Source organism: Varanus komodoensis, unplaced genomic scaffold, assembly GCF_004798865.1.
Source record: "Varanus komodoensis strain SLA01 unplaced genomic scaffold, ASM479886v1 scaffold13_3, whole genome shotgun sequence".
NCBI lineage: Eukaryota > Metazoa > Chordata > Lepidosauria > Squamata > Varanidae > Varanus > Varanus komodoensis.
In genome coordinates, this window is record NW_025335409.1 from 16,971,898 (window position 1) to 16,995,230 (window position 23,333).

The 23,333-nt window shown below is 42.5% G+C and overlaps 1 protein-coding gene across 4 annotated transcripts in view; it reads left to right on the forward strand.

Annotated features, from left to right (window-relative positions):
* Positions 1-23,333, forward strand: part of SEMA3D (semaphorin 3D) — a 180,419-nt gene that overhangs the window by 109,233 nt on the left and 47,853 nt on the right. For all 4 annotated transcript variants that reach the window (XM_044423327.1, XM_044423325.1, XM_044423328.1 and 1 more), the window contains 3 exons: positions 12,586-12,700; positions 14,971-15,040; positions 16,296-16,440. In XM_044423327.1, coding sequence (XP_044279262.1) covers positions 12,586-12,700; positions 14,971-15,040; positions 16,296-16,440 — 330 coding nt within the window. The remainder of the gene's footprint in view (positions 1-12,585; positions 12,701-14,970; positions 15,041-16,295; positions 16,441-23,333) is intronic.

Sequence of the window (23,333 nt, forward strand, 5' to 3'; positions counted from 1 at the left end):
CACACACAGTTAAAAGAAAGACAGACCAATACAAACAGTTAAAAGAATAAACTACAACATGAATGGCAAGCGACAAAGAAATAGATAATGGCAAAGATATGTAAGAACAGCCATAACATTTTTTTTTAATTAAATCCTCATGCATGGGAAAAGCCAGCTCTCTAACTTTGGAAGGAGCATGAAGAGTAGGTTTTGATTTATGATTAACAAGAAAATGAATGGTTTTTGAAACAATTACTCATTGCCTCACCCTGAACCTGAAACTGAGTGTTACCAGCATCATACTTATAATTTTTGCACATGGTTTTCAGACTCACCCAGGCATAGTCCAAAGGTGTAAAAGTCCAAAGGTAAGAGTCCAAAGGTGAAAAATGGACTGTTTCATTTCAGACTGCCATGAGGGGGATCATGGGGTTTTTTATGTTCCTTGTTGCTAAACAAGAAAGCAAGCAAGAACAGATGATTATGATGAAAACCTCTGGCACACCTAGAAGTGATCAGGGCTTAGCATATCGCTTTCCAATATACTGGATTTTTCCTGCAGAATATTTTATTTTATTTTACTGGGGGGGGGGGTTGCAGCTTTTCTTAAACAATTAATTGCAAGACAAAGCCAAGATATGGTCACATTCTTATTAATGTCATTGCTAGCAGAAAGGTTCCCCTTAATAAAGCACCGACAATTCTGGAACTGCATGAATAATGCACTGAGTGTCTGCTCAGTGCAGAAATCAGCATTTTGCATAAGAGAAGTATGAAGTACTCTTCTGTATACCATCTAAGTATTCAAGAAGCTTGAATTGCTTGGCTGAATGTAAAGGTGATGCAAGAGGAGGTGCATTCACTATTATGAATTTTTACTTGTTTATGCCAGACCAAATCCCACAGGGCCATTGACAAAGGATTGCATGAAGTTTGTGCTTTCTATCCACATGTAAAAAGGGGCATGTGGGTAGAACAGAGATTTTGTTACTACTTCAACAGAGCTTGGTTTTAGATATTTGCTTACCGTGTATACCCTTAATTTTAATAATTAGGACTTTTAGCATAAACTTAATAAGCCATGCTTCTTTCCCTTGCCACAGCCCACAGAGTTCTGTTCCTTGCATTTTTCGTCTCTTTTTCCATATAATCTGTGCTTTGCCTCACTCATCACATCACGCATCCATCATACTCAGCCTCAAAGATTCAATGGTTATTTTTAAAAAGCGGAGGAGGAAGGGGAACATGAATATGAATGAGTCTGATATGAGAATTTTGCAGGAATACAATGAAAAGCTGGTGCTTCCTGCCATTACACTTTTGAGGTAGGCCAGTGCCTTCATATCTGAACTGTTCTTGTGAATAGAAACCTCACCCCCACTTCATTTAAGCTGCCACAAAAAGGGGGGTGTCCCATAAAAGTCCTTTTGAGACCATTCGCCTGATTGGGAACCCCCAAATTTGGCCTGAACTGTTGCTTCAGTAGCAACATATGGAGAATCTCCTCTAAAATTTGCTAGTCTTCCAGTATAGCATTCTCTCAAATGGCAAACAGTGAAATGTTTGTATATTAATATAGTTTCCTCTCAAATCTTTAAGAAAATTTATTGACATGCCAGAATTTAAGTGACTATGTATTCACTAGTGATTATATTAGGGTACAGGAAGGTGGTGCCCAGCTTTCCATTTGTAGGTGGTACATGTGGCTGTTTGGGGCACCAGCACGCAGGAGAGCGGTGAAAGGTCCCATGGCTCATCTGGACACATCACAGGGGCTCTGTAGAAGAGGCAAAGTGCCAAGTTAGCCAACATAGACCTGACACCCAGGTCAAATGCTAGGCTTGCACTAGACCATTCGAATAGGCAGCAGAAGCCAAGTCAAAATGCATCCCCACCTAAAAATTTCCGTATGGCTAGCATTTTGAAAACTCTTGATGTAAAAATCTGGCCCCCAGCTCCTGTCATCAGTTCTCTCTCTTGCGCGAAGCCATGTGAAACATCCTGCTTCACACTGCTGCAGGGAGGACTAGTCCTGGTCCCCACTGACAGGAAGGGGCCTTTGCCAGAAGTCCTTCACCAGAAGTTCCATCCAACCCACATGTCCCAGCTGCCATCATGATCAGCATGGTGTAAGCATGAAAGATTTTCAACTATTTTTAAATGTTGCATGGCGGAACATTTTATAGTTGTTTCCTTGTATCATGGTTCTGTTTAGGTACAGCTGTTAACCACCTTCGTATAGAATTTAAATGCATGAGATATATACATAAACAAAGAAAGCCAGTGTCGTGTGGGACTAAGAGTATTGCCTGGGATTCAAAAGTTCTGGGTTCTAGTCCCCACTCAGTCATGAGTTTTTAGGATTAATTTGTTGTAAACCGTCCTGAGACGTCAAAGTATGGGATGGTATAGAAAAGTTTTAAGTAAATAATAAAATGAAGCTCACTAGGTGACTTTGGGCCAGTCATTGATTCTCAGCCCAACCAACATCACAGGGTTGTTGAGAGGATAAAATGGACAGGAGGAGAACATTATAAGTGACCTAGAGTTCCATGTAGGATGACAAAAAAGGATATATAAATGTAATAATGTAACAATAATAACAAAACAATATGGACTAATAATGACTGTGTAGCATATAGCATTGTTCATCAACATTCTCTTTTCCTTCCACTTGTTTCAGTGGGATTAGTGTAGTAGCGTGGTCAATTCAGCTTATTTCCCCTCCTCTCCTCTTATTTCTTTGTTCAAGCATTGCTCATAGGTTACTGTCAAGATATTTCTAAACAGCATGCTTGGGCTTCCTAATTTGGAACAGCTCCAAAAATAATTCGGGAAAAAAACCCTCTTCCGGTTAGGATGTGAAAATACTTTCTGACCCGGGAGCCAGGCTTTCTATAATGAACTCCATAATTCTGTGCATCTGATGTAAGAAAATTACAGCCCTAAGAAAGGACTGGGAAGTCTGTGAAGTGGTCCAGCAGCAAGAGCTAAAATAATCTCTCACATACCATTCGAACAAAGACAGCTTCCACAGGTGAAGCTTACTCAGTGTACATGCCTTTCATTTTTACTTCAGTTCCTGCTTCCATTGCTGAAATGAGTCTGTTCTATACAACAGTGTTAGTGTTTCATTGAGAAGTTATGCATTTGAATGGAAAAGTTTTAAAAAATGTAGTATCATGTCCATTTTCGCAGGTATTCTGCAACCACAGTGTTTTATTATTTCTTGGGTGACAGGATGCCCTTGTGTTTGTTTTGCATTGCCTAAGGGCTGACCTGGTCAACAACGTTTTAGAGGGCACTGTAACAGTGTCCCCAGGATTTATAGCGGGGGGGGGGGGGATTAAAACTTTTCAGTTTTTTTAGCCTCAGGGCTGAATTTAGGGGCCACATGCCAGTACTGGCTGGGATCGAAGGCGAAGGATTTAGAAGGGAAAGGGTTTAGAAGGCAAAGGGCCGGAAACACCAGCATGTTTGAGCCTAAAACTCTTACTGTCAGTAAGTAAGCCATAGGAAAGGTGCTTCAAGTATATAGAATGGGGAAAGATACCACACAAAAGCCAGGAAGCAACCAGAAGTCAGGGGACTGGGGCTGGTCCCAGGGATGGGGCCATGCAGGGACCCCTGTAGGGTCATATTGGGATGAAGGAATTCTGAACTTGGCCATCATTGATCGTGTCTGACTATCAGCCAGGTTCATATTATTCAGGACTACTGTTTTTAAGGGAATATCAAGAAACATTCCATAGTGCATCCTCCTAAAGTGAACTTTTCTACAGACAGATTCCATGCCGAGGATTTCCAGAGCTTATTCGGACAGGGATTGTCCTTCAGTCTTGTGTTTATGTGCTAGTAAAATGGTTTCTTGCCACTGTAATAAATGTTTAAGAGCAATGATTTCAACAGTGAAGAACATGTAATTCATATTAGGTCCTCACTGAGCAGGAACTTGGTATTCCTGCCTGAAAGCATTGTTAGCCATGATGGATTTACTGAGACAAAGTGCTGTTACTGAGGAACCACAAATGTCATGGTGCATTTAAAGCAAATAACCTTACAGAGCTAAGAAAATTAGAAAGCCTGCCAAGATCATTTTCATCGTAGACCAGCTCAGTTAATTTATTAAGAATGACCAGAACACTTTGTATAATGAAACTGGCAGAAGCTGGGCAATCTGATTCATTTTTAGTGATGCTGTCTGCTAAGTTACATATGAAAGAGGAACTCAGGAGATAGGTACTGTGCCAGCTCATTTCTTGGATTTCCTGCTGCTCCTGACAGGATTTGCTTTGATCGATGCTTTTGCATAACTTGCCACAGGGGCTAATTAATAAGCATGTTCTTCAAATTCCACTTGTTCGTTAGTTTGACTTATGCAGCTGCTTGGTATAATTACTACTTTTAAAGTGCAATGCATTTGCTTTACCCGATGTCCTCCAGCTTGACTTATGGCCAAGAAAGCAATGCTTTCAGCTGTGTTTTCTCTTTGAGTGTCATCAGTACTTGCACTAAGATTTAGGGATGGCAATTTGCAGATGTTCTCTCCCTTTCTCTCTCTAACTTCTGTTCTCTTCTTTTTCTAAATGACAAAGTATAAATTTCGTATTCTGCACAGTACAACTTGTTCATGATATCTGGCAAATGAAAGCTGCATTATGTACCATGTTCATCCTTTCTCTGACCAGACTTCTTGATTGTGTCCACATGGAAGAGATGCATAAATCCCTTACTGGGAGAAGTATGAGTTATCCCAGTACCTGGTGAATGCATGTTTTGCCATGGGAGGCCCAAGGAAAGGAAGCAGTGCCAGCCCTGTAATTGGGCAGATTAGGTGGGACAGGAAAACTGGCATGGCTTTATGCTGAAGCTTCCACATCTCTGTGAGGACAGCCTTGTTCCAGTGCATCAGCCACCCTGTGGACAACTGACATCCTACCACGTGTGGAACAATCCTGTGCTGCTGCAGGAAACCCTTCCAGTAGCTTCTAGGAGAAGGGAGACCATGCGACTTGGCCAGTTCTTGTGGTTTTCCACTGTAGGCTGTAGCTTAGGCAAGGAAAAATGATCCATCCCTTTCCCACTGCTGCTAAAGAATTTCTGAAGTGGCCCACAGTTCTAAATACACCAGAATTAAGATCAAGCCAGGGATGCTGTGATTCACCTGGTTCATTACCTGCTGGAGTCCCCTTTCATATCTTCATATCATTCCTTTTGTGCTAGTGAGGGTGGAGAGCAAGGGAAGTCTAGTCAAGAGATGCATTGGTGCCTCTCTCAAGTGCCATGTCGGAAAGCACTTCCGTGCGGCTTTTTCTACGTTTCACCACAGTTTGCTTCTCAGCTTCCAGGGCCCAATAAGCACCTCCCTGAATGTGATCTACCCAAGTTGTACATACCAGGCCGAGAAATATGTAGAACTTTTTTTCTGTCTAGACATGTATAAGATTGAACCCTCACACAGTACCATTTTCTAATTCTTGGGATTCGATTAGTTCTCTGCTGCTTTTTATATACTAATCTGGTAGTGACAAGCATGTGATAAAAGATCGTTTCCCTATCCTTATTCATCAGCCCTGTTTTGTTATTAAGAAAATGAAGTCAAGAGGTAACTCCCCCACATTCCAGAATTTATTAACTGATATTAGCAGTTGTACCAAATATCTGTGTAGCGTTTCCTTCTTGCAAAGACTTCTCTGATTAGGCAGAGCATTCTCGTCCAGAGTACAGATACCCTCACACTATTCTGGGACTTCCCTGATTCACGCACCTCTGATCACGATGCCTATCAATCCCTTTCCTTCCTGTTCCTGCAGAATTTGCTCTGGCACTAAATCTGGGCTTGCAAGTTTCTCAAGAACTGCCCCTCCAAATAGCATATGTATTCATGCAGAGGGGAGGGAGGAGAGTGTTATTCAAGCTCTCACATACAGAAAATTGCGTTTTGGAGGCACATCACTGGTTTCAGTAATAATGAAAAGCATGAAGACCATACCACTTGCGATAAGCAAGCCAGGCTGAATCTCAGCCCTATGATCTTTTTTCTAGCCATGTGTTTCTATATGCCACTGAGGCTGTTGATAGATGCAACACTTACATCAGTTTGGGTTAAATAGTTACAGTCTGAACATACGATATCCTTGAACACATTGTGTTTTTTTAGGCAGTCATGTAAGATTATTGCAGCTGTTATTGCCAAATAGGAGCGTGGTCAGAGGGATGCTGAACAGTACCTGATAGTCTACCAGATAGCCACATTGCTTTTCCAGAACAATATTATTAAGGGCCTTCCATTTTAACAACTTCCAGAGAGGTAGTGGTGTTAGTCTCTTGCAGCAGAAACCGAAAAAGGTCCACAAACACTTTTGCTATAATGTGTTTGTTAATCTTGAAGGTGTTGCAAAACTCTTTGTTATTATTAAGGGGCCACACCAGGATATATAATCACCACGAATTTCCTGTTCTACCTCTCCCCCTGTGCACACTTTTAAAAGAAATGACCGCAATTTTCTGTGTGATTATGTTTTTATTGTACAAGATTTCCCAATGTAAGATATCAGGCCCTTGCTTGGCAATCTCCCCAAGCTGCCTCTAACACGTGGGTGCAAGTGTGAGCTGCAGAGTGTTTATTGGCACTTTCTTGTTCTCTGAAAGGAGGCGCATCAAGGTAAGGGTTGTGAGATTATGAAGCAATCGGGGCTGATTAAATAATTGTGCTGAAAGGAAAACTCCTGGAGCCTTTTCTTGCAGCAGTACATTCTGCTTTGCTGTAAACAAGACTAACAAGGAATCCTGTGGCACCCTGAAGAGTAACATGCTTATTGTGACCAAGAGCAGTTGCATCACTGTGGCAAAGCAGGATGGCCTAAGCAGAAACAGGGCTACTGTCTGTACTTACAGAAGGTGATTCATCAGCTGATCAGGCAGGTGATATCCCTTGCTTTCCAGGGACATGATCAAGATTCTTATGATTCCCACTGGCTGCCCTGGGGGACATAGGATGTGCCTTTATAAAGGGGAAGAAGTAAAGCAGCCACAAGCACCAACAATGGAAATAATCCACGGTGGCCCAGTAAGCTAGCAGGAGTACTCATTTCATCTGAGAGGTTTGGGAGTCAGTCAGTGAGTTCTTTATTTAATTTTATTGACATGTATTTATAGGCTGCCTATAATTGCCAAGGTCTTCCTAGGTGACTTGGCTGGAGATGGCGGGTGTTATAGGCTCCCTTGTTTGGGCTTTATAATTATACCCCCACATGTTGTCCTCAAGGGCTCCTCTGATAAAACAAACAAGCATTAAAGTGCACACATGCCCACCTGTATCTGTAGGAGAACTGACCTAGCCCATGAGAACAGCTTCCCTCCATCTGATGCCTTCCAGACATTTTATAGTACAACTCCCAGCATCTCCCAACAGATGCCTTTCTCCAGGAATCCTCCGTGAATGATATTAGGAGGGCAAGTACCCGGAGGAGGGCCTTCACTGCAGTGGCGCCCCACCTATGGAATGCGCTCCCCAGAGAGGTCCGCCTGGCACCGTCTTTATTTGTTTTTTGGCACCAGGCTAAGACCTTTTTATTTAAAACTTATTTTAAGTGTTAATTTATTGTGTAGGATTTTAAAAGTTTTTAAGCCGAGATGCACTAGGTTTTAATATTTTTATTGTATAATTTTGTTTTTGTATAATTTTGTATAACTTAGTTTTTGTTGTAAGCCTCCCCGAGGCTTTGTTGCGATGGGGGCAGCATAAAAATATTTTAAATAAATAAATATAAATAAAATCTCCAGCCTAGCCATCTCCATCTGGAGGACATCAAGGTGGGGAGGACTGATTTAGATGGAGAAAAGTTGCATAGACATCAGTCAGGTTCCATTTTCTGGGAAAGTCATTCAAAAGACAAGTACAACCAGAAAGAAGGTCTGAGATCTAGATGATCTTCATTCTGTCCGTCCGTCCGTCTGTCTATCCATCTGTTTGCCCCACCCAATACAAAACACAAACACAATTAAATAGAGCATAGAATACAGGAACAATCAAAATGCAGTATAAAAACAGATAGCATAAAATACAGCATTAAATTTCCACACAAAAATTTGTGTTGTTGTTGTTAGTCGCGAAGTCATGTCCGACCCATCGCAACCCCATGGACAACATTCCTCCAGGCCTTCCTGCCTTCCACCATCCCCCAGAGTCCACTCAAGCTCACACCAACTGCTTCAGTGATTCCATCCAGCCACCTCATTTTCTGCCATCCCCATCATCTTTTGCCGCCTATTGTTCCCAGCATTAGGCTCTTCTCCAGGGAGTCCTTCCTTCTCATTAGGTGGCCAGAGTATTTGAGTTTCATCTTCAGTATCTGGCCTTCTAAAGAGCAGTCAGGGTTGATCTCCTCTAGGACTGACCAGGTTGATCATCTTGCAGTCCAAGGGACTCGCAGGAGTCTCCACCAGCACCACAATTCAAAGGCCTCAGTTTCTCGGCACTCAGCCTTCCTTATGGTCCAATTTTCAAAGCCATACATTGCAACTGAAAACCATAGCCTTGACTATACACGCTTTTGTTGGCGGGGTGATGTCTCTGCTTTTTAGTATGCTGTCTAGAGTTGCCATAGCTTTCCTCCCCAGGAGCGAGCGTCTTTCAGTTTCTTGGCTGCAGTCCCTGTCTGCGGTGATCTTGGCTCCCAGGAAAATAAAATCTGTCACTACCTCCATTTCTTCCCCATCTATTCACCAGGAAGTGAGAGGACTGGATGCCATGATCTTAGTTTTCTTTAAACACAAAAATTTAAAACAGTTTAAATTTAACAGCTAGAAGAACTTCAATAAAAAGAGAAACAGGAACTAAGCAAACTGGACCTGTGAGAAACAGCTCAGTCCATCATATATCATTAACTTGTTTCTATTTCTGATATTAGGGGTACAATGCCCTACATGTTTAGCCAGAAAAAAATCCTGCCACTTTCAATATTCCTCAGCCAGCATGTTTTTTCTCTCTCAACATGCACAAGAGTTACTGGTTTTTTCATGTCTACTCAGAAATAAACGTCATTGAGATTGGTGTGTCTCACTCCTAAATACACGTGTACAGGATTTCAACCGAAAGCTTAAAACTGGCATGTCAAATGGGATGGGAACAAAGCAATAATGGGCAAATCACAGAGTGTTTTGTATTAATTAGAGGTTTTCAATCCCTATGGCAATGTCAAGCTTTTAAAAATTAAAAACCTCTCCTTGAACAGAAAAAGCTCAAAGGATTGCATCCACATTTTGCATTCCCCTTGAGTGTATGGGCACACTTTTATTTCTGAATGTTACGGCCTCAGTCTCATATCTACGTACCCTGGAGATAGCTCTGTTGAACTGACTGAAACTTACTTCAGAGTCAACAGGGATAGCATATTACGTTAATAGGATTTCGAAATGTGCATAGCAAATGCTCATCACATAATTTATTGTTGAGCATACCCATATATCCTTGAGACATTCTGCATTCTTCATTTGATGTCTCCAGCAAGTTTACTTGGCAAGATTTTCAGCTGACATAAAACGGGTTGAAAATTATGGGTTTACCTTAAGGCTGTCCACAGCTGTAAAATATCCTTAATGTTATTTTCTGATATACTAATTCAACTTCCTGTATAGGGAATACATGAGAAATATTCATCATTATGGGCATATTTGCTGCATCTGTTGATAGAATAATTGTGTTTCAAGTACAGCAGCCATAAAATTAGCCCTGAAGTAAAATTTGGAGACCAATTTATTTACAGCCAAGGAATTTTTAAAGAAGAAAATTAAAGTGTTTCTATAACACCGGAACTTTTGGCAACTGAAATGCCTAATTCTGTCTGGAACTAACAAAAAGCATAGAAGATAGTCACACCGAGTTTGATATGTCATCTGAACCAAGGACTGCTGAAGAAATTCTTCTGCAGTGAGCACAGTTATAACTGAATTTTCCCTAAAGTGATTTTTGAAAGTGAATTTATAGTCTCCGCATCAAGTGGTACAGTTAGCTCATTCTGCACTCCCAACTTAATGGTCTTACAGCCTCTTCCCTTTATAACTGGGTCAGGGAAGCTTTAGGGAAGTGCTTTAGGGAAGCTGCTGTTAGGATCTTGGCTTCTACCCAAGAGTTATGCCTGATGGCAGTAGTGGCCAGATTGGTAGAAACATCAGAGGAATTCTCAGGAAAAGAAGAGTTTGCCCTTCATAATCTCAGAAAAGGTATTCACTATTTTTAGCTGACTGAAACTGCAGAATGCATAGTGGTATCCGCTACTTCTGAAGTCTGTTCCTTTTCATTGACTTGAATAGCATTTTTATCATGCCACCATCCAAGGTGAATGCTTTGGAGAATTAAAAAAAAAGACCCAGACTGTATGTAGGACTTGCTTGGCTTAAATTTAGTGCATTTGACAAGCCTGTGACAAATCTCTTGAGGAGATGTGAAGCTAGCTGCAACAGAGACAGAGCAAGGAGAGGAGAAATGCTGTGAGTGTATGAAGGAAAAAATGGAAATAAAGCTTCCTTTAAAAAAATTTAAAATATTTTAAAGGAGCAAATAAAGACAGGAAAAGGCATATTGGCAAGACTTGGTGATTGGAAAGGACATCTTAGAGGGCGTTCTTTGATAGGGTCATCACAAGTTGGAGATGACCTGACAGCCCACCACCACGACCACCACAGCCATGCTTATCTCTCTGTCACGTCTTACATTGTTTTAAAGAATAACAAATACAGCATGGTCTAAGTTCTGATTCTAAGTGACTTGCTTCCCCATTCTGCCATAGTTACTGCTGAGTCGCAGAATAGTGATCTTAGGGAAGAATTCACTTCAAAAGGAGGCACTTGCCCTCCAGACACCTTTATAGATTTAGGATCTCTTCCAGGGGTTTAATTCTCATGGACATTGCTGAACAGGCTTTCCTTCACAGAGACATAGAACTCAATTGGAAAGCAAAAGGAAAGTTTATTTAGAAGGAAATATAGAGCAGGTACAAGCCAATAGGCAACAAATATTGGTTATGCGTCCTCATCTTATTCTAGAGTTCTAAAGAGATTATTTATTTATTAGATTTATATCCCACTTTTTTCGTACAACAAACTCAAAACGGCTTACATTATTCTTCTCCTGCTGCACTCAGTCATATCTCCACAACAGTAACACGAGTCTTCAGCCTAATAGCCTTATGAATAGAGAGGAGCTAAAAGAGGAAGAGGGAGTCCAAAGCTGTTACGTGTCCATCATTTGTCCTGCTCTGTAGATTCTCGACAGCAGCCCTTTGGCCAGGAAAGGGGGCAAATAGTCCACATTCCAGACTAGGTAACCTGTCTGTGTTCTGAGCTTGCTAATTCTGTTTTCTAAGTTCCTGGTTCTTATACTTGGGACTTTCTTCTATGGAAATGGGAAGATTCACTGTGCCAATGTCCTGTTCAATTTGCACAAATTTCCTAAATTTTCTCAGTAGGCTGAACCAACTGCAATTGATCTATGGAAGAAATGTACAGAAATTCAAGGAAGACTTGTAAAAATTTGCTCATTGTTTATCTCCTTTTTGTGTTTGGTCCTGGATGCTCATCATTCTACCATCCTGATTTCAGAAGCCTGATTTATTTTGCCATGTGTAGAAAAAACTAAATAAAGTACAGCTGAACACATTTCTTTCCAGAATGCTGAATGTCAATGGCCTGTAATATCTTGGAGGTTTTGCCAAAGAAGTAGGCTCAGTTCTGATTAATTGCAGCAACACTACTCAGAAAATTGTGGCATTTCTTCATTTTCATGGCTTACTGTTGGTCTTTCACAGCAGGGCTGTTGGTATAAAACAGGACATACTTAGCCAAGGCTGGTTCATTGTGCTGTCTTAGATGAAGTGGACACAACGCTTCCAGCTTCTCCCTTCTCCCTTGCTCTAATACGTGACTTTTCAACTGTTTTTTCTCCTCAGCTTGCCTTTGCCTTCCTTCTCTTCTGACTCCTCCCCAACAGCTTGCTTAGCTATATCTACATCTGTGGTGTTAGCAACAGCAGTGTGGGGAAACTCCCATTTTCTGTGACCATCTTGGCAGACACTCCCATACTCTGAAAGGAGACTTTCCTCAGTCTAACACAGCCCTGGAGATTGCCCTTTTCCCCTGCTGTTGGACCAGCAGATGCTTTAAGCTCAGCCTGAAATTAAAGTTCAGGATTAAACAATAATTGGGATGGTATGGCAAAGCGGAGGCATTAGTACAAGCACTGGCCAGGGCCACCTTGGCTTCAGTTTTTCCTCAGAGTGAGAGTCATGGAGCAAGGAGGAGCTGGCATGGCACTGCTGCTTATATTTGGTTAATGGGAAAATACGGTTTAAATTGAGCAGCGAGCAGCACTGGTAGGGCTGTAGGGCATGGGGGTAAGTAATAGCAAGGCAGTGGCAGCTGATGCAGGTGGGTGGGAGTTGGCAGAGGTGGTGGAACTGGCAATAATGGTCTGTGAAGGCACCAGGGCAGCAACAGAGCATCTGTTCATGTTTAGGGCCGAGCCTTTATTCAGCTATTTCCGTTTGCCTAGATAAAAGTCCTCCTTCTAGCAAACTGAAATTAAATAAACTGCTTTTTAATTAGAATGACATGGGAGGTCAACGTAGTCTGATAAACAAGTGGACGACGTTCCTGAAAGCAAGGCTGGTTTGCTCAATTCCTGGCCCAGAAGGAGCAGATACACATTTTGATGAGCTACGTAAGTTGCCTTTTAGTTCTTCAATCACTGAAATGTAAAAATGTATGGATTTTATTGCCTCAGTCCAAAGGTAACTGGCACCAGGTGGTCTCATGAAGAGTAAAACAAAGATACTTGTAGGATTTTTTTTCCCACACACACTACAAAACCAAAATTCATATGGATTAGTCTGGCTAAGTAGAGTTTAACTAATAATCTTCTAATGTCCAGTGTACACTGAGTAACCTTGAAGAAAGTCATTCATAAGCATGGCATATTTTCATGAAGTATCCCTAAAGAGTCCTAAATCGGAATGCTAGCCTTTCTTTACTCATATTTGGTTCTGCACTGGCACCATTCTGTCATCACTGCTCTGTTTTAAATGACACCATTGTTTCTGGTGCTTTATGCTTTCCATTTTGATCCACATCCAATATATAGCTTGTTTAGGGACAGGAGAGCCAGGGAAGTTTCAGCTCATCAAAATTATCCAGACATCACTTTGAAGCTCAATTTGTCTCACGTTCTGTTTCATTTGGTTTATTCAAATAAGAGGAATGTGCATTTCTATGTACATTTTTCAAAAGTGCACACTTCTTCCTCTGTTGACTAATGTGTGAAAATATGGTGCTTAGTTTTGTTTGTTTGTGTTTTGGAAAAGATGCATTTCAAAGTGTACATTTGTTCAAAGGATAAGCATTTTTCAAACATCATAAGCATTTGCAAATGTTATTTAATGCATCTCCATTCTTGTTCACATTTGAAGTTATGAATGGGACAAACAGGTATGATTTCTGAACCAAAACAAAATTCTCATGTATTCATCAGCTAGTTACACCCTGTTTATACGTCCCCACACTGACTTGTGCCATGGCTGTAACTGTTTCCACACCACACTGATTGCATGACATGTTTTCCACCCATGTGGTTCTGCTTGATGGCATGTTTGCATAATATGAAAGTAAGCCCAGCCCTTTGGGAGATGCATGGAGTGTTATACAGAATTTCTATTAGAAGAACCCTCTTTAGTCATACTTAAGCAGTCTGTGAGCAATTACAGGGCTGGTAGCAACATGCCTGTACAGGAAAAAGAGGTCTTGGTATCTCTGTTTGTTTGTAAAAGAAGAACAAGAAACTGAGCTGGTAAGCTGGCATGTGGGCAGGGTAAGTGCAAGAGGGCCCTCTCACAAGTAAAGCATGTTACCATAAAAAAAATCTGTGTACACTGAAAACCAGAATATCAAGGAAAAGTCTCTGCATGCAAGAATTTGTTTTTGGTAGGAAGGAACATCCAGACAGGGAAATGTCTCCATGTCTGAAATGTTGCAGATGAGCAACAGGTTTGTCAATTCAGGTTTGACCCAACCCTATGCATCACACAAATGTGGACAAATCGATACTGTAATGCCAAATCATAGTGTTCACCCAGCCAACTCATATCCCTTTCAGACCCAAAATGGAAAGAATGATCCGGAGTTTAAAACAACTCAAAACTGTGATATTCTGTTGCACAACATAAGGACACTTCAAATGTGTTAACCATTTTAAGCCCTGTGCCTGCACCATAACTAAAGAGATACCATTTTTAGGACTTTGGATATTAACTATTTTTATGTAATCAGCTATAGAAGGAATTTGTTTTATTTTCATTTATTCTTTTTCTGAGGGTTTTCAGATACATTCAGTGCCTGTATGCCTGGTGAAGAATTGCACACATATCACCAAACCTGTACACAGTGCTTACGCTAACAGTTTATCTTGCAACCTTGAATGATTTCCACAATTTTTCTGTAACTTTTTGGAAAAGGAAAAGTTGTAGGGTTTGAGCACATCTGTGTCTCTCTTGCCACATGCATATCAGTTTTTCCCAGTCTGGTGCCCTCCAAGTATTTTGGACTATAACTCTCAGGATTCCTAAGCCCTTGCCATATTGGCTGAGGTGATGGGAATTGAAGTCCAAAACATCTGGAAGGCCCCACCTTGGGGAAGACTATGCTATGTTACACATGTAGGAAAGGGGCAGGGGGACAGATATGTGGGCCTACCATATGTAGATCTACTGCTATAGGGGTAGTGGGCAGATGGGGGAAAGTCAGGGAAGAGAACTAACTGCTAGGAATGGAGAAATAGTAAATTATATGAAGAAGCCACACATTGCAACTCAAATCTGAGAGCTAAGGATTTCTTTTCATGCATTAGCAACATGCTTGCAAATTTAAGGGGGAAAGCATATGATAAATAAGAAAAGCTGCATAGTCTTAACTTTAAAAACAATCCATTTTCCCTTGCAGATGATATATTCTTACTACCAACAAGAGATGAGAGAAATCCTATGGTGTATGGTGTCTTCACTACTACCAGGTATATTTTAGCTTGTGTTCAGATCTGTACACGAACCAAAACCGGAGCTTCCTGAATCACCCTGGCTGTACATTGCAATACTGGGCTTCAGGTTGGATTACAGCAAATATTATTGTACTGCCTTATAACAGCTCCAGGAGGAAGGAATAGGCAGCGAAGCAGGGACTTTCTCAATGCCACCTAGTGAGATCCAGTGCATGCAGCAGCCTGTCTCGGGTTTAGGTCTGGGAGATCAAGGTTCGTAGCCAGACCCAGCTAGGAAGCTCGCTGTGTGGCCATGGACAAGTCACGTTCCCTTCACTGAAAGTAGCTCACAGGCATGTTTCGAAGCGAAAATGCAGTTCTAAGCTCCATGGGGGAAAGGCAAGATACAAATGTAGCTTGTGGCCAACATCCAAGTCCAGTGCTCCGTTCAGTGTTTTAAACAAGCCCTCGCTTTGGATCCCTTCTGGTCTGCCAGCTTTAAACAAAAGTCTGCTCAGCATGGCCTTTAGGGGTTATGCAAACTAATATTTCAGGCCTTCAGTTCAGTCAGCACAAAAGAGTAGATAGAGTAGTAATACAGTGCGGATCAACGGCTTCGTGCCGTTCTCTTCCCAGTATGTTCGAAATTGTCCCAGAGCATAAACTGCTTTTCTTCCCATAGGGGAAAATAGGGACCCTGCAGAGAATAAATAGGGTCCCTACGGCTGATCATCATGAATTTTCATGCAAGAGGAAGGGTAAAGGTTAAAGATTTCCTACAACTTCTTATCACAGCCCCTGATGCTGCCTGTTATCTGGGAGGGCAATGCAATCTGTTTGCAGCCTGCCTCACTTTTGCACACGTGTTCATTCATAAATCCATCCCATCCCATTACTACACCTATTTGTGATTAATGCATGCATGCACACACCTGTGCATGTATACACTGCACACGCGCGCACACACTCCACATGGTAGAAAATGTTACCTTGAAATACGTAGCTTAAAAATATTCCCTTCTAAAATATGCATTTTAAAAACCTTTTAATAGGCACCTTTGAACCAAGGGATATATTGGAATGGATCTCTAAGTTCCACTTCACACATTCAACCAGGAGGTGAGGATCAGCCCCATTCATACTGGAACTTTACCAGATTGCATCCTGTAAGCAATCTACTTGAAACATGTTTTTGATAAAGAAAGTTAGGAAAGTGTTCATAACCTTGTTTTTCATGTATCACCTGTCTTTGAAACCCTTTTTGAGCATGACCTGTTTCTGTTTTTCCCAGCTCTGTATTCAAAGGCTCTGCTATTTGTGTGTACAGCATGGCTGACATTCGAGCAGTTTTCAATGGACATTATGCCCACAAGGAGAGTGTGGATCACCGGTGGGTTCAATACGATGGACGGATTCCATACCCCAGGCCTGGTACGGTAGGTGTCCATTCCCTTCCACAATTTGGTGTGCTCTATATGTTTTCTCTTCATCATTTGCCTGATTAATAACGTGCAATTTCCTCCCAGGATGTTTTAAATTATCCTTTCACCCCTTGCTCATGTTGACAGTTCATGGGGCTGTCTACCTTAAAAGAAAACGAAAATCTTCCACTTCTTCAAGATAACGGTTGCCAGACTGCCCATTTCCTGGTTGTCTCTCAAACTCTGTTCCTCTGATTTTTGGCTGTGTTTCTGTGAGGAGGTGCAGATTGTCTCTGAGCCATCAGCACCTCATTCCATAGAATAATGCTTTGCTTTGTCAAGCCTGAAAGTATGAGTGTGCTTGTCTCAGATCTTGAGGTTCTGTTTTGTTTTTACTGTCTCAGTTTATGACTGTTTCCTTAGATGTGATCGTTAGGTTTGACTCCTCTCTGGCATTAGTAGGCACTGTTTGGTATTTTTTAAGATATGGTAATGAATATGTGGGAGAACTGTGTTGGGATTATCTTAAGGAAAAAGGCCTAGATATTGAGTTGTTAAATTCTCTGCAGTTATATAGTGGCAGCTTTGTCAAAGACCTAAGCCATAGCCCTGTGTGCACTAACCTGGAAGTAAGACTCTTTGGATCCTTTGGGATAGGGATGAGGAACCAGGGAGGTTCGAATTCACTGAGATTTTGTAGACCTCACTTTGTGGTTTGGTTCATCTTATTCATGACCAAATGTGCCTTTTGAATGTGGAAACTGTACATTTCAAAGGGGAAAAACATGTGCTTACATTTGTACTTTCCCCCATTGATTGAAAAAATAAATGTATATTCTAAAAAAGAGAACATTTTAAAGCATGCATGTTCCAACATGTACACTTTTTGAATGCAATTGCAGGTTTGGGAATTAACCAAAACTTCTTGAGAAAATCTTCCTGTAGATCACGATTGTGACTTCTGAGTAAACATCAGATGAACATGATCCTTCCTACATGATTCAGGCTCCTGCACAAAGAATTAGAGGCTTGAGCACAAGCTTTCTGTTCCTTTCCCTTCAATGCACCCCCCCTGCCCCAACTAACATGGGGCAGAAGAAAGGGATAAGGTGGTGGTGCTGGTGGTGGTTGGGAACTCCAGAAATCTGGTGGAATGTCAAGAATACATGGGCTATGCATGTCCTAGCATGCTGATGGGAATATGATACTACCAGGGTCCATTTCCTCTTGACAAATGACACAAAGAATGTCACAATCCCTCAGACATGCCATGATAGGTCATCCTCATGCACTCCTCATGGAGAACACGACACTCTGCAGGGAATTGGAGCTCCTTAGTGGGACAAGGAAGAGAAGGTGATAGTGAAGGCAGCAAAGCTTGTGCCTGCTCAACAGTTCCTGAGTAATTAATCCATGGTTCTTGTTTCTATAAACAGGCTCCTTTTTGAATAATTGCACATGTTTGAACAGCTGATACCCAAAGTACCTATGCGTGCTTATTAGGCCATAATTCAGAACGTACACATCATAGGACTGCACAGTTAAAATGGCTCCATTGTTTGTGCCAAACATATTCCTTTCTGTGCCTTTGGACAACTTGTTTCAATGATTTTCATGGGGCTTCTAGCACTATTGTAGGAATACTGAGACAAGTGTCCAGGATCAGGGCAAGTGTTCTCCAATAGATTTGTGGGCCAGTGTGGTATAGTGGTTAGATGCCTTCACTACCCTAGGAGTCAGAAAATCTACATTCTTTTCATCACTTGTCCATGAAGCTCCCTGGATGACTCTCAGCTAGTCACTGCCTCTCCAGCTAAACCCCCTCATATGTTTGCTGTGAAAATAAAATAGAGAGGAGAAAGAGTATAAGCATACCCACTGCTTATGGTTATATAAGCAGCCTTAGGTCCCATGCAGTTAAAAAGCAGAATAAAATAGAAAACATAAATAAATTTGTGTACACACTAGTGCAATGGTTACTTATTGGAATGAGTTCATGACACTAATCAGTAATCCTCTCCTCCTGCTGGGCTTCCAGGACATTTTTGGAATACTTTAGAAAAGGCAGGTTACTGCACAGAATGACAGAGACACCTACATTGTGGTTATGCATCTGTGTAGCCCTGTAAAGCAGTGGCTGGGCTCAGATGTCATGACAAGCAACCCTGTGTGGTTTCCCAGGACACTCTTTTTCTGCCTGGATGTGCAGATGATCGAGTGGTTTCTACACTAGTGTGATTCCCACCCTCCTTGCTCATTCATCCCAAAAGTCATGCATATCCCATCAGCCACTGCACCTGAAATGTAATCCCACACTGGGTGGTTGGAGCAGGTCCTGTGGGAGCTGCATGCAGAGACCATGGAAACCACAATACTAGGTTCAGACAACCAGAGAAAACACGGTGAAGCATGTAAACCATAGAGCTGATGGTTGTTTCTTATTGTGATTTCCAAACCAAGACATACTATGCTGGATTACCGCAGCATGGGAGGGACCTCGGGAGGGGCTTTGGCTCAGTGGTAGAGCACATGCTTTGCTCACAAAGGGGCGTGTGCCTCTACTCCAGAAATCTCTGGGGATGGTTAGAAAGGAGGAAATGATGCCATGTATGAGTTTGAGACCCTGGGAAGCCCCTGCCATTCAGTGTTGGCATTGCTGTGCTAAATGGGCCAGGGTTTTGACTTAATACAAGGCAGCTCCCCATGTATATGTGTATGTGTATGTAATTTAGGATGAGTAACCATTATAGCGCACAACACAAGCTTCTGTATAGCCTGGAGTGCATGATCCTGCCTAATCTTGGAAGCTGATGAGGGTCAGGCCTGGTAAGATTTTGGATGGGAGACTTGAGCCTTGCATTGAGCAGGGGTTGGACCCAACGGCTTTTCTAGGTGTATGATTCTTGTGAACCACTCAGAGAGCTTCAGCTAAGGGCAGTATAGATGATGATGATGATGATGATGATGATGATGATGATGATGATGATGGAGGCAGTTTTGAGATGGTACATCCTGATTCACAAGAAAAGATGTGTGTGTTGTGTCTGTATGTAGTTTATTGTGTCAAAAATATATGCATGCAACTGGTTACTGCTCATGCTTGTGGAGCTTACAGAGAAATTAAAACAAGAAGCTGTACCAGGAAGATTAATAGAATTTCTCAGGGCAGAAGGTTCCTCCTTGTTTGAAGTTCTAAAGCATCTGGTAGCATCTGGTAGCAACTTAAGTACAATGAACAAATGTGCTATGAAATGTATTTTCTTTCATGTCTAATTGCCAGAGATGCTGCTGACTTCCTTAAGGTTTTTTGTAACACTGTTTTGCAAAGAAGCAGGAGGGATTTTTATATTCTGTTCGGCTGGCATTATCTCCTGTATAAACAACCCTGCTTTGTACATGTGCTGTGAGAGACCACTTCGACGTTCAGTCTTTTGACAAAATGTTTCCTGTGGCACTTTGCACCAGAATGAACGAAACTCCAGGCAGCTAAAATGATCCTGATACTGGTTACAGAGTGCCAAACGATTCTGCCAAGCCTCTCATTCCATCCCTTCATGTTCCTTGAGACATCATCTGACTGCCCTCTAGTGTTTCTTTGGAGGCCATCCTCGATCAGGCACATGGTGTGGGACAAGATAGACATTACAAGTGCCCTTTCACTGGGATTCTTTTAAAGCCACTTCATGGCATCCAGTAGAAATGTCAGTGGGCTCTCCTGAGACAAGCATTGGGAAAAAAGAGGTGTCTTTGGCTTCCATTCCCACCCACTCCCCAAAGAGCCACACAACTTACCTCATCTCAGCAGTGGGTTTGCTGCAAAGACATTGACCCGTTGTCAATGGGAGATGCGTACCATTGACAGCAAAGAACTGCAGACAGACCTCTGCACTTGAGAGCGTGCTCCAGGACGCCTCCCCTTGTTGCCCATTCAGCTTCTTTTTCTCCACTCTGCCCAAGCTTGCACAAGGCCTAGAGCAATCAGCTGTCAGTAAGACTTCCCTTCAATGGGAAGTCCACCTAATAGAGCTGGTAATACAGCTTTGTCTACAGGAATGTAGTGACAGTATTTACATCTGACATTAAATCTGGCTGGATATCAAGGGCTACTAAGACAGTCAACTGACTAGTCAATTTAACAAAAAATGTGAAATTTAGTGGTTCCCAGCAGCTTCTCTCTTGGCCTGTACAATAACAATGCAGTGGTGGTGGGTGAGTCCACAGCTGGTAGAGTCCTCCCTTCTGTGCAAGCACAGGGATCCTCTCAGCTTGGGAACTTCACATGACTGTCAGTTCTCTAGTTAACTGAACACATGCTTTTCTTCAGGCCTCTCTCCTTTCCACTTGCCTTTCCTTTAGGCCAGGGCTCCTCAAACCTTTTGAACAGAGGGCCAGTTGAAAGGTGCAGGTGATGGGTGCAGGCCATCAAGGCGGTGTGGGCGGGAGGGCATGGGCCGGGGCACGGTGAGGCAGGGGCAGGCGTGCACAGATTCTGTTTTCTCCGAGCAAGTCCAAAACGATCTCCTTGCAAGCAAGCCAGCACCTCGCCATGTTGCGGCATGCGAGCAAGAAGATCCTTTTCTCCGAGCGAGTCCAAAATGATCTCCTTGTGAGCAAGCTGGCACCTCCCCCCCTCCCTGCGCTGGGAGGCAGCAGTGAACGCACGCGTCCGGGAGGCAGGCGGTGGCTTGTTTGCTTGGAGATCATCTCCACCACCTCCCCACCTGTGCAGCATACGCATGCATGGGCGGTGAACGGCAGCGTGGGCCAGATGGATGGCCATGGTGGGCCAGATCCATCCCGCGAGCCATGGTTTGAGGTGAGGACCCATGCTTTAGACCATCTGAGATGGGTCCACTCAGCTTCCTGGGATGACTTTTTTCACCCTAGTCAAACTGGTCACTGTCTCTTCTCCAACAGTGGCATATAATTTCCTGAGCAGTTGGAATACTTGTGTACATTCTGTGCACCCAACCATTTAAGCTTCACAGGATGAACCAACAGAAAAATACAATATGGATACGTTGGGGGTGGCTTTGTGGTAGGGCTAAGAAAAGATCCCCCAAGTGAACTGTTTGATTCACAAGCTGTACAAGTGTGCATGCCCCCACCCCCGGGAGAGTATTGGCTGGGGGAATGCTAAGATTAGGGACACTCTGCTCTTAAAATCCTCCACTCCCACCAAGTGCTTGTCCTGGCTTCCGCCTGTTACAAGTGATCATTTTGAATACCACAGAAACTCAGAAATGAAGCTATATCATACAGAGAAACAGTTGTCAAGGTGGCAGTGAAAAGAGGCCGTATTCCATGCTGGTGACCACCCTTTAGTGGCGTCTTCCCGCCGCTGTTATCATTTCTCCAGGATGTCCTTTGCATAACACTGCACCATGCCCTTGTGCTGTGCTGGGGCAATCTGTGGAAATTGACATGGGGGCTAGCTGCAGCAAGCAGTTGACAAACATGTTCCACACCCACAGAATTTATCTGCCTCCAAAGCACAAAAAAGGGAAGTAGGATTTCTTCCCTTCCCTGTTTTCCACACACCAAGGCTTTTGCCTTGTCCAGAAGTTATCCCTGCACTGGACTGAACTGCGGTAACAGTTGCTCTCTTTCTGAGCAGGCAGTAGAAAGGACACTGCAGAAACTTGCTCATGTGGGCCACTTAAGATTCCTTTTTGCATGGAAGAGCACATTTGTCCTGATGTTGGTGTGTCTACAGTAGGGATAGGCAATCTGCTGCTGTTCAAATGTTTTTGGATGGAGCTTCCATGAGCCCTGGCCAGTAATGCTGGAATGGCGAGGAATCCTGGAAGTTTTAGCCACAATCATCTATTGGGCATTGCTTACCTACTCCTAGTCTACAAGGTAATGGAAGCATTTGGTTTCAAGATAGTATCTTAAAGCTTGTGTAAATTGGGTAAAGCTTTGTGCAACAGTCAGGAATCTGTGGTGCTTAGAGTGTTGGACTGGGTTCTAGTCACCACTCGGCCATTAAGCTCCCTGTGGCTCATGCACTCTCAGCCTAACCTACTACACAGGGTTGTTGTTGGGAGATAAAATGGAGCTAAGAGAGCCACCTTGGGTTCCCCGCAAGACAAAAAAGTGGAATATAAATGCAATGTAATAGTAATAAATGATTTGGGCATTCAAGTTGAGCATTTAAGGCCAGGAATCAAAGAACGTCCTTCCCAAGGAAGAGATCGACTTGGCTTTCTATGGTCTTATTACTGTAGAGGAGAGAAGTGGCTTTTTTGGTTTATACAAATAGCTTGTCCTTTGAACACTGTCATAATAAGCAGTAATAAAGTTTTATTTGCACTGCCATTCTTTCTTTTGTGTGGCCATCGCTGCATTGGAGCTGAGCCTAACTGTATATATGAGTGGACATATCTTGTGGAAAGCAGCAACATTGCAGAAAGCTGCCTCAGTAGGGACTGGCAACAGAAGGCAAGCCAGCCTCTTTTTAGCACTTGGCAGGTACCTCAACACACAGCCCTTCTTTTCTGTTCTTCTTGGACATCTGCATGGGGCTTCTGATTCACTCACTTGCTCGTATTCAGTCTTGACTGAAAAATCCAGCAACATCCCATCTCTCCCACACACTTCTCTTTATCCTCTTTGTGCCAGCAGGTGGAATAAAGGACAATTCCATCCAGGCAGATGCAGACTTCAGCAAGAGAAGGCAGCTCCCACTGCTTCTCCCTTCCAGCTGGCTTTGTGGCTTTCCTAATGCCTTAAACATTTGCATTCAAACTTCAAGTTGCTCACATGTTGTTTTTCTGACTGATATCCATGTTGCTCTTGATCCTGCTATAGGTTAGGGTGTTATTTATATCTCCAGTTTTCCTTGAGCATAACTGGCCACTCATTATTAAGAAAAAGGTTTCACTGTTTGTTTGTTTTTATTAAAC